Source organism: Lathyrus oleraceus, chromosome 5, assembly GCF_024323335.1.
Source record: "Lathyrus oleraceus cultivar Zhongwan6 chromosome 5, CAAS_Psat_ZW6_1.0, whole genome shotgun sequence".
Taxonomy (NCBI): Eukaryota; Viridiplantae; Streptophyta; class Magnoliopsida; order Fabales; family Fabaceae; genus Lathyrus; species Lathyrus oleraceus.
The window spans coordinates 321,518,116-321,528,212 of record NC_066583.1 but is presented as its reverse complement, the minus strand read 5'-3'; the positions used below and the strand labels follow the sequence as shown (position 1 = coordinate 321,528,212).

At 33.2% G+C, this 10,097-nt stretch overlaps 2 protein-coding genes across 2 annotated transcripts; one reads left to right on the top strand and one right to left on the bottom strand.

The window, feature by feature from the left end:
- Positions 1-383: 383 nt before the first annotated feature.
- On the bottom strand, positions 384-3,780 carry LOC127084327 (probable metal-nicotianamine transporter YSL7). Its single transcript, XM_051024752.1, has 5 exons — positions 3,270-3,780; positions 2,637-2,800; positions 2,185-2,417; positions 1,848-2,037; positions 384-1,626 (listed from the first exon to the last, which is right to left on the bottom strand). Exons 1-5 carry the CDS (start codon positions 3,670-3,672, stop codon positions 526-528), a joined length of 2,091 nt encoding a protein of 696 aa, XP_050880709.1. The 5' UTR covers positions 3,673-3,780; the 3' UTR covers positions 384-525.
- Positions 3,781-7,614: 3,834 nt separating this feature from the next.
- LOC127080421 (uncharacterized) lies at positions 7,615-9,305 on the top strand. Its single transcript, XM_051020741.1, has 2 exons — positions 7,615-7,731; positions 8,793-9,305. The coding sequence occupies exons 1-2, from the start codon at positions 7,615-7,617 to the stop codon at positions 9,303-9,305; spliced, it is 630 nt and encodes a 209-aa protein (XP_050876698.1).
- The last annotated feature ends 792 nt before the right edge of the window (positions 9,306-10,097 follow it).

Here is a 10,097-nt window from a genome sequence, read left to right as displayed (position 1 = left end):
GTATCAATCTCTATAAAAATTTGTGTTAATTTCTATGAGATAATGATAAATTTATCTGACTTAAAATATAGAAATTGTAGGAATTGAGGCGTATCCAAAACATATAGTTAAAGTAAACAACATATAGTTAAGACTAATTTACAAAATAATAATGATGCACAATTTCTTGTTATGTGAGTGTCTTCTTCTATTTCTCTTTTCTAAAACATTGAATTTAATAATTTTATGGTTTTAGAATCACTTTTATCTTCCAAGTGAAATCAAACAAACACTTCATTAACTTAGCGCACTTTGTATAAAACTTATAATTGGCTCTTTAAATTACGATTTGTGAACAGTGTATATAGAGACATCATAAGAATTTTCAAGAGACAACATAAAACTTTCAGAAAAAGTGATTATCATCCCACTCCATGCATATAAATTACCATAGTTCAAGGGAGCTTAGTGAGCTAGAAGTACAAAGTAACAACATGTACAAAATATTTCCATGAAAACACAACACACATGATGTCAACTTCAACTTCAGCCTGATAAGAATCCATCAACTTTAACATTGTCTCCTCTAGACAAGAATTTCATACAAATAGGTGGATGCACTCCGGCAAGAGCAAGAAAAGAACTAGGAAGTGCCCAAATTCCATCTCCACAAATCAACCCTGAAGCAACCGCTGATCCAAATGCATCAGCTTTAGCCCTATCAAGCTTCTGCCAAATGAACAATATCAAGCTTCCAACACACATATCAATAGCAAAATAGCTTCCAATGTAAAATGGTATAGCCATCGCCATAGGGACAGGAATGAACTTGGCGTATTTCTTTCCAACTAAGTCGCGAGCAAGATTGATCACTATCGCTGCAGCGAAAAACCCATAGCAAAGTGAGAGGCAATTTTTGGGTAATGCTGAGAATCCGTCAACCCCTAATATTGCCATGTTTCGATAAACTTGAGCGTAAGGTGCAGGGTACGCTGAACCTTGTTGACCAAGAGAAGGAAAAGCGTTGTAGAAAAGCCAGAAAACACATGGTGATATAACACATCCCATGGTCGTTCCAATAACTTGGCTCACAAACATGGATTTTGGGGAAGCCAATGTCATGTAACCTGTTTTGAAGTCTTGCATAAGATCGGAAGCTGTAGAAACAATGTTCATCATGACACCACAGGCTGCTAAACCTGCTATGACGCCGCCGTTAGAAGATCCTGCCCAAGCACCGACAGTGAAGATGGCCAATTTTCCGTAGGTAGATGCAAGAGACCAATCTGTTAGTCCACAACCATAGGCATTGCAAAAGGCCAGTGCTGGTGCAATGATGTAAATGCAAACTATGTAATACCACTTTAGTTGTGGGAAAATGTAGGGAATAGTGACGACTGAGATGATTGCAATTATAACATAGCCTGAGAGTGCGAACCATGATGGAATTTGATCTTTAAGAAACATCTCTGTTCTTCGTCTGTCATCGAACGAAACTATTTGAGAGAGATGATCATTTGGATCATTGGATTGTACTCCTTTGTCTTTTACATTCCATTGACTATACAAACCGATAAGAGTGCGGCCTAGAACTTTCACAAAGTTGTATAAACCATCACCAAGAATCATTGCTATGGCTATGAAAACCTGTCGTTCAAAGGATATTCAATTAGAAAACCGAAGGAATATATCAATAAAAATCTATTACATCATAATATCTCTAAATAGTTATTGTTCCAAGCTAGCTAACTGTGCGTAAATCAATTTTTAGATGACATTCAATGAGAAATCATCATTTTCCCATATCATACCTATGTAAGCCTACGATTTAAAATAAAATAAAATAGAAATGTAGAAAGTGAACTTACTTTGTAACCTTGAAGACCATGTAAGCTGCTATGTTTAAGATCAGCAGGGTACCAATCTCCTTTTTTGCCATCAATGAGAGGCCACATGACAGCCCATGAAAGAACTCCACCAACCAGAAGAGATATATTGATTATATATGGACATATCATCCCAACCCCCACATAGGTTGCAGAAAAATCAAAATAAAACCTGTTAACATGTACATACATGAATAAAGGAAGGAATTAAAAAGTTGTCAAGACATCATGCTAACACCCAAAGTTAAAAGCTAGAAGTTTCAGTTTCGGCCAATTTTAAGTTAAGTCCTTAATGTTAAAATAAATGAGAGTGACATACATTTTTTGATAGGCTTCTAGACCAAATGTTGGGAAGCTTGCAAATCCACAAGCATCACCAGCAGTGAAAAACCATTGGAAGAAACCCCACGCAAAGCTAAATGAGAAGAATTTTCCGAGTGCCTGTACTTTTTTCTTTGCTAGTTTGGCTCCTTCTGTCGTATGAAAACTATTGATAAGATGAGCTGTTGCAGTACCACTTGGATATGTCAATCTAAAATCAACAATCATAATCTACAACAACCAACATAAAAACAAAACGTCAATTCAACTTACAATAACCAAATAGCTTAATTTGATCAAACGTGATCAAACCGCTCAACTAATGGAATCGTAGACGGTGTTAGTCCATGGTTCAACCAGTTGTAGTAGAGTTGGTTGCATTCCATTAAGGTATCACAAAGTCACTATAATAATTGTTCTTTACTTATTAGATGCAATTAGTTAGTGTACCTTTCGGAGTGGAACCACCGAAAAGAGACCGAGAAAGCTAACAACAAATAGAAATGCAATCATCCATCCTAAACCAGGAACTTTAATATCAAGGGGACCTCCTGATTCTGGAATTTGTTTTGCAATAGTTGGACTCATACCAAACAAGTAGCTACCAAATCCACCTACACAAACAAATCAAATAAGCTCGTCCTTGCATCAGAATCAATCGCAATTAACACAGAGTTCAGGTAGAAACTAAGATTCTACTCATTCAAATGAAGGATTCACATTCAACATGAAAAACCACCATGCTAATACTTGCACCTACTAGTATAAGGTTAAATTTGCAAACATTCCGCATAGGGGCAAAACAGTAAATTAACATATATTATAGTACAGTTTTCAACAAGCAGCAGAAGAGTAAAGGGGACCACCAAGCACAAACACACGATTTGGTGATGGTCACTATCCTCAGAGTGGGACCCACCTCGTGATACACTGAACAAGACAACAACTAAACAAACACATGCAAATCCCAAGAACCAGAAAAAAAAACACATGCAAAACGCAAAAACCAGAAACCCAGTAACCTCAATTGAATCGAATTCAAAGACGATGAATAAAAATGAAAACTTCAGATCAGGTTATTACCACTGAAAGCAATGCCACTTGAAGCAACAACACAAGTCTGAATCACAGTATTCTCCTGTCTGGTAAACGGTTGATTAAGCATACCAGCTTTCGCCAGCAACTTCGTCCAAGTTTTCACGAAAAAGAACCCTAACAACCCAGCCGAGACATTGAGAGAAGGAATAATACCGGTGGTAAGATTAAGCTTCATCACAATGAACGTAAACAACACCGACAAAACCAAACTCACGAACACAGCCCTAACCGTAACCTGTTTCTGCCACGTCGGAACTGGTTTTCCCTCGAACCCTTTCTCAACTGAAACCTCCTCAGACTCACCGTTAGGATCTTCTGACGCCGTCACCATGTCGTCGCGCCCTTCAACGTCACCGGAGACAGCGCGTCGGTGGGGTTGGGTGGTCATTTATTGATGACAGAAGAATAACGTTGGAAGATAACTGAAAATTACGCGATGTGGTTACGTGATATGAAGAAGTGTTTGGTTTTTATATTGAGATTGTTATTGTTGTTGAGTTGTGGCTCTAAGTGGCTATAGCTGTCGTTTTCAGTTGTTTGTTTTTTCTTAGGTTGACCGGTTCTTTATTAGTAGTAATTAATGATGTTTTTTTTGGTTAGTTAATGATATTTTTTCTTTAATGAATAAATTTGGATAGTATTATGAAAGTTGTAATGTATTAGTTACTCTCTTTTATTAGTACTTTTCTATAACAAGTAACATATTTTTTAAAATCAGAATGAATCTTTTTATTTTTACTACAATAATTTTTGAGATTTCATCATTTAATTAATACTATTTGTATTATTTTTAATTAATATATTTGTATTATTTTTAATTAATACTTTTTATTTTATATTTATGGTAGTGGAAATATATTAAGGTAATACTCTCTCTGTCTTATAAAAAAATATCTAACAATTCATATTTTTTAAGAAAATGATTGAATGTATTCGTTTTAATGATAAAATTAATATCATTTACTACAATATCCTTATTAATTTTATTTAAAATAGTGATTGAATAAATTAAAAATTAATAAATAAAAGTATGACAATGAAAAAATAATAATAATAAATATGCATTGATATTGTAAAAGAATAATTATTTTGAGATAGAGAAAAAATACAAATGAGATATTTTTTTATGATTTTGTAATAATAATATTATCTTTTTTATTTATATAATTTTTTAATTTATATAAAGTATTCAAATAAACAATTTATTTCAAAATATACAACCTTTAAGTCAAAATTTAAAATTTGTGTAAAACACAAGTCAAAATTTAAATTTTTGAATTCATTGAATAACCATGCATATTATCTAAATATGGACAAATAGATTAATATTTCAATGAAACTAAAAACAAAAAGGAAAAAAAAAGTCGAAATATCCTTTAATATATTTATTTTATTTTGTATTCGTATTCTTAAAAATTGTTTTATATGTATGTTTATTTCTCTTTTTAAATTCTAGTAATACTTTTTTGTCTTTCTTTATAAATATAAAATTTGAAAAATAATTAAAAAATATTTATATAATACAAATATAAAATTGAGCGTTAGTCATTTATAATATTTTACTACCTCTGTTTATTGAATATTCAATGTATTTAGTTTATAAATTAATCAAATACATTAATTGTTTAATAAATTTAAACAATAAATTATATTTTATATAAAAGAATTGAGGTAGTATTAATTAAGAATATATATTTTTTACTTTTTTTTTCCATAATCAATGTAAAGAAATAGAGTAAAGGATACTCAACCCTTGCGAAGAAAAGAAGACACAATTAAGAGATTAAAAAGCAAAAATTCAAATTGGATTGCCAAGCTTTCCGATTTGAGTATGTCACTTATTTTAAAGATATGTTTCATTAACCATTACTTAATTTTTTTTCATAAATTTATTTCTAAGTTTGAATATAGTTTTTTTAAAAGTATTTGAGAATCTTAAAATGACAAAAATAATTTGTATTTATGGATATTTACATAAACAATGCACAAAACAAAAAATTTAATAAACATTTAAAAATAACATATAAATATTTTTGTAATCTTCAAGGATTGGTTTAATGGTGGAGACTTAGCTCTGAGAACGAGTTTCTCTCAAAGTCTCATCTTATAATTCCATTAGGTGCTAACAATTTTTCTATTAAATCATTTTATACAAAATTTTGTTATGACTTTAATCGAGACTTCTACTGGAAGACGGTAAGATTGGTTCTGTTAGATTAATTGTCGCAAAATCAAATATCAAAAATTTAAAAAATATATACAAATACTTTATCTACTCATTCATTAATTAAAGGATATAGAGGAGTCTATAATAGTAGTCTTACCATAAATATTCATACATGTTAGTAAATGAGTAATACTTGAAAAAAATAGTGCATGAATGAAAGAAAGAAAAATACATGGAACAACCTGAGTGACAAGAACCTAACTCAACAACAACAAAAGTAACAAAATAAAAATTAATTAAACCAAGTCTATCTCTTTAGGAAATTGTCATTCACACAAATTAAGACGGAGTCACTCCAAATCTCATATTTAATGTAAAAACATTCATTTCTTATACAATTTTCAGAACTATTGTATGTGAGACGCCTTGAAGTGAAAGTATCTAATGGTATGAATAACGTTTTTTTTTCATTTTCGATAAAAAAAAGTTCCAAGGAACAATGGTAGGATTAGTGAATACGCGTATGCACTACTACAAAATATACATTTCGTAACATTTTCTTACTTCGCCATTTAATCCACCGTGGTAATATCTAATCATTAGCACCTGAAATACGTATAACCACGTTCAATACTAACAATCATAATGATAGGTTAAGGATAGACACATTTTGAATCCACCGAGTCTCCTTAATTTTTATATTTATATTAAAACTAAAATATCTTTCATCATTGTCATATTTTTCAACCATGGTAAAATATGGCGTTCATTTTTACAATGTGTTGGTCGCTTTTGTGTGCAATTTCTCAGGGACAATTTAGTTTTTATAATCTATCATAGAGTTTAGTTTTTACGGATAGTCACGGTTTTTACAATCTCAAGGATGTTTTGTGTGTAATATCTTCATTTATTTTTACTATTTTGAAATGTTTGGCCATAAAGATCAATGTTAAGGTTTAAGTATATTGTTTACTTGATAAAGTGAAACTTAACATTAATCTTTAAATCAGGTTTTTTAATATACTTTTGAAGAATGAAATATGAAGTTTGAAGGTGAAATGAGTTAGCTTTAGTAAAAAGGTGAATGATGCGCTTGCTGAGGTTTTATAGACAAATCCATATATCATTTCACCACGGTTGGGAAGTGAAATTGTCGTAACATCTCTATGATAGAACAACGGTTGTTATTGTCAACTGTGATGAAAAGTGTTTCTCTTAAATTAAAACATAACAAATTTTAGTTTATTTACTTCATAAACAACATTGTCCTAGCAAAATCCCTTTAGATCAGAAGAATGCGATAACATAGATCAATATCCATAAACACACAAAGTAAGCTCCATTACTTTAGGTTCGAATCAAGGACGGGAAGGCAAAACTTGCAAGAAGGGTACACGAAAGTCATTTCTTGGCTTATTCTTCTTTTTCCCAGTTACGGTAAGTTAAATATTTCATCATTATTCATTATTTTTTAGTACGTTAAATCAATTCTTGAGTTTTAGTGTTGATATCTGTTATTTTAATTGTGATTGGATATTATATTTCGTTGCAATAGTAGTAGCTTTTTGTTATTGTTTAATGTTATATATTATTGTGATTGAGTGAGATTGAGATTGTTTTCGTGTTGTTGGAAATGTTATATATTGTTGTTGTTGTTGTATTGAGAATGTTTTTGTTGTGTTGTTGTATTGTTAAATAATTTTACAAGTATTTGATATAAATTTCAGAATGCATTATGGATCATAGTTGGATGAAAGTTGATAAATCAAGTCTAGTGTATGAGAAAGAAGTTATTAAACTCCTTCAATACGCAGACCAAAATATTCCTAACAATAATGGAATCTTTTATTGTCGTATGTGTTATATGCGAGAATATTAAAAAATTTGAAACCGATAAAGAGATTCAGCCATACAAAGAAAAAGAGATTCATCCATACAAAGAACCAGTGGATGTCATTAATTTGGATTCTGAAACCGATAAAAAAGAAGTAAAAGTTAGGGCATCTCTTGCCAAACATCTACGCTCCAAGTTGGTCGAGTTATTGCACGAGTATGTTAACGTCTTCGCTTGGTCATATCAAGATATGTCATAGTCAGACACCAGCATCGTTGAACATCACTTCCCGCTCAAGCCTGAATGTCCTCCCGTCAAGCAGACCCGACATGACACTCAAGATTAGAGAAGAGGTTAAGAAGCAGTTCGACGCTGGATTTTTATCTATTTTTGAGTATCCACAGTGGGTTGCTAATATCGTTCCAGTTTCAAAGAAGGATGGCAAAGTCAGAATGTGTGTATATTACCGAGACCTCAATAAAGCGAGGCCAAAAAATGATTTCCCTTTGCCTCATATTGATATTTTGGTTGATAATACAACTCAGTTTTCCGTATTTTCATTCATGGATGGTTTCTCCGGGTATAATCAAATAAAGATGTCGCCAGATGATATGGAGAAGACAACTTGCATCACAACTTGGGGAACTTACTACTACAAAGTAATATTGTTTGGCTTGAAGAATGCATGAGCAACATATCAACGTGCCATGGTAACCCTCTTTCACGACATGATTCATGAAGAGATCGAGGTTTACGTGGACGACATGATTGCCAAATCCAGAACTGAGGAAGATCACATAGAGAAACTGAGGAAATTGTTTGGCAGATTTCAAAAGTCAAGTTGTGTCTGAATCCATCAAAGTGTACTTTTGGGGTCCATCCAGTAAGCTTTTGGGTTTCATAGTCAGTCAGAAAGGTATTGAGGTTGATTCCGACAAAGTTTGAGCCATCCAAGAAATGTCATCTCCCCGTACAGAAAAAGAAGTCTGAGGTTTCCTTGATCGACTCAATTATATCTTCAGATTCATATCACATTTAACAGCTACCTGCGAACCAATTTTCAAACTATTGAGGAAGAATCATTCGATTGTATGGAATGATGATTGCCAAATAGCATTTGACAAAATAAAAAAAGTACTTGCAAGAACCACCAATCCTCATACCACCGGTTCCTGGTAGGCCACTTATTATATACCTCACAGTACTTAATGAATCCATGGGTTGCATTCTGGGTCAAAACGACGATACAGGCAAGAAAGAATATGCAATATACTACCTCAGCAAGAAATTCACTGAATGTGAGACCATATACTCACTTTTAGAGAAGACTTGTTGTGCCTTGACTTGGGATGCTTGACGCATGAGACAATACATTGTTTGCCATACTACTTTATTGATATCCAAAATGGATCCGATAAAGTATATATTCGAAAAGCCTGCAGTTACTGGTAGAATTGCTCGGTGGCAAATGTTATTAACTGAATATGATATCCAGTATGTGACTTAGAAAGCAATAAAGGGGAGTGTTATGTCTGACTACCTTGCTCATTTACTTGTGGAAGGATATCAACAGTTGAGGTTTGACTTTCCAGACGATAACATTATGTTTATTAGAGACTTCACTATGCCAGGCTCTGAGATAAGCCATGGGGAAGGCCCCGAACCAGGATCGCGATGGACGCCCGTGTTCGACAGTGCTTTCAATGCTCGTGGTCGTGGCATAGGTGCAGTTATCACTTCTTCAACTGGTTTCCAACTTCCATTCACCGCTAGATTATGCCTTGACTGCACCAACAATATGGCTGAATATGAGGCATGTATCGACGGTTTGGAGGCGGTCATCGACTTAAGGATCAAGATTCTTGAGGTATATGGAGATTCAGCTCTGGTAATAAGTCAGGTAAAAGGTGATTGGGAAACTTGGGATAGCAAGTTGATACCTTATAAAGAGCATATCCGAAAACTAATACCCTACTTTGATGAAGTTCAAGGTGTGGTGGTTGTACTTGAGGAAAACTAGGTTTTCTTGACATTATTTTGAGGTGTACTCAATCAAACACATAACCCTAATCCTTTGTTCCTTTTTGCATTGGAACTTGCATCTTTGGCTTTGGATTCATTAAGATTATTTGGTCAATTGAGGGCTCATTATCCATTCATCTGGTGATCATATGGTTCATTACATGGTTTTATGATTAAGGTTTGTCTAATATTATTCATTTGTTTGTGGTTTTGGGGTATTTCATATCATCATAGTATAATTCACCATTTTGATCCATTCATCTATTGCACTTCATTTCAAATCATTGCATTATACGCTACAATTGCATTTTTTACCTAAGTTGACTTTTGGTCAACCAGTTGACCAAAGTCAATTGAATAAGCTTTGACTCCTAAGCACAATTTCATTACATAAGCATCTACATTGTTCATTTTTACACATATTGCATCCATAATCCTAATTTTATTACATCATCATAGCATGTTACATGTTCGCCATACATAGCTTGAATAAAATTGCAGAAGGAAGTTATTGAACTCGCGCTTGCAGCCATTCCATTCTCCTCGGAACACCATTGTCGTGCATGTAACCGGTTACGCCATGCATTCACCTACAATATCAAGACAACATACAACCCATGAGCACAACCTTCACGCATGTAACCGGCTACACCTACTTCGTGTGGCCTTATTCAACAACCCAAAAATGATAATTCTTGTGGTGGTAACCGATTACACCTGCACCTGCATGTCCAACAGCAGCAACATCAGTTCAGCAACATCAGCAATATAAACCAGTCCCAAAACATTT

Bases quoted from the DNA above. Each gene is read 5' to 3' on its own strand.
- LOC127084327 (XM_051024752.1), bottom strand. From the start codon at position 3,672: ATGACCACCCAACCCCACCGACGCGCTGTCTCCGGTGACGTTGAAGGG. The intron at 2,418-2,636 runs GTACACTAACTA...TGGTTGTTGTAG, and splicing joins CGGTGGTTCCACTCCGAAAG to ATTATGATTGTTGATTTTAG. The intron at 1,627-1,847 runs GTAAGTTCACTT...TTTGAACGACAG, and splicing joins ATGGTCTTCAAGGTTACAAA to GTTTTCATAGCCATAGCAAT.
- LOC127080421 (XM_051020741.1), top strand. From the start codon at position 7,615: ATGACACTCAAGATTAGAGAAGAGGTTAAGAAGCAGTTCGACGCTGGA. The intron at 7,732-8,792 runs GTCAGAATGTGT...TATGTGACTTAG, and splicing joins TTTCAAAGAAGGATGGCAAA to AAAGCAATAAAGGGGAGTGT.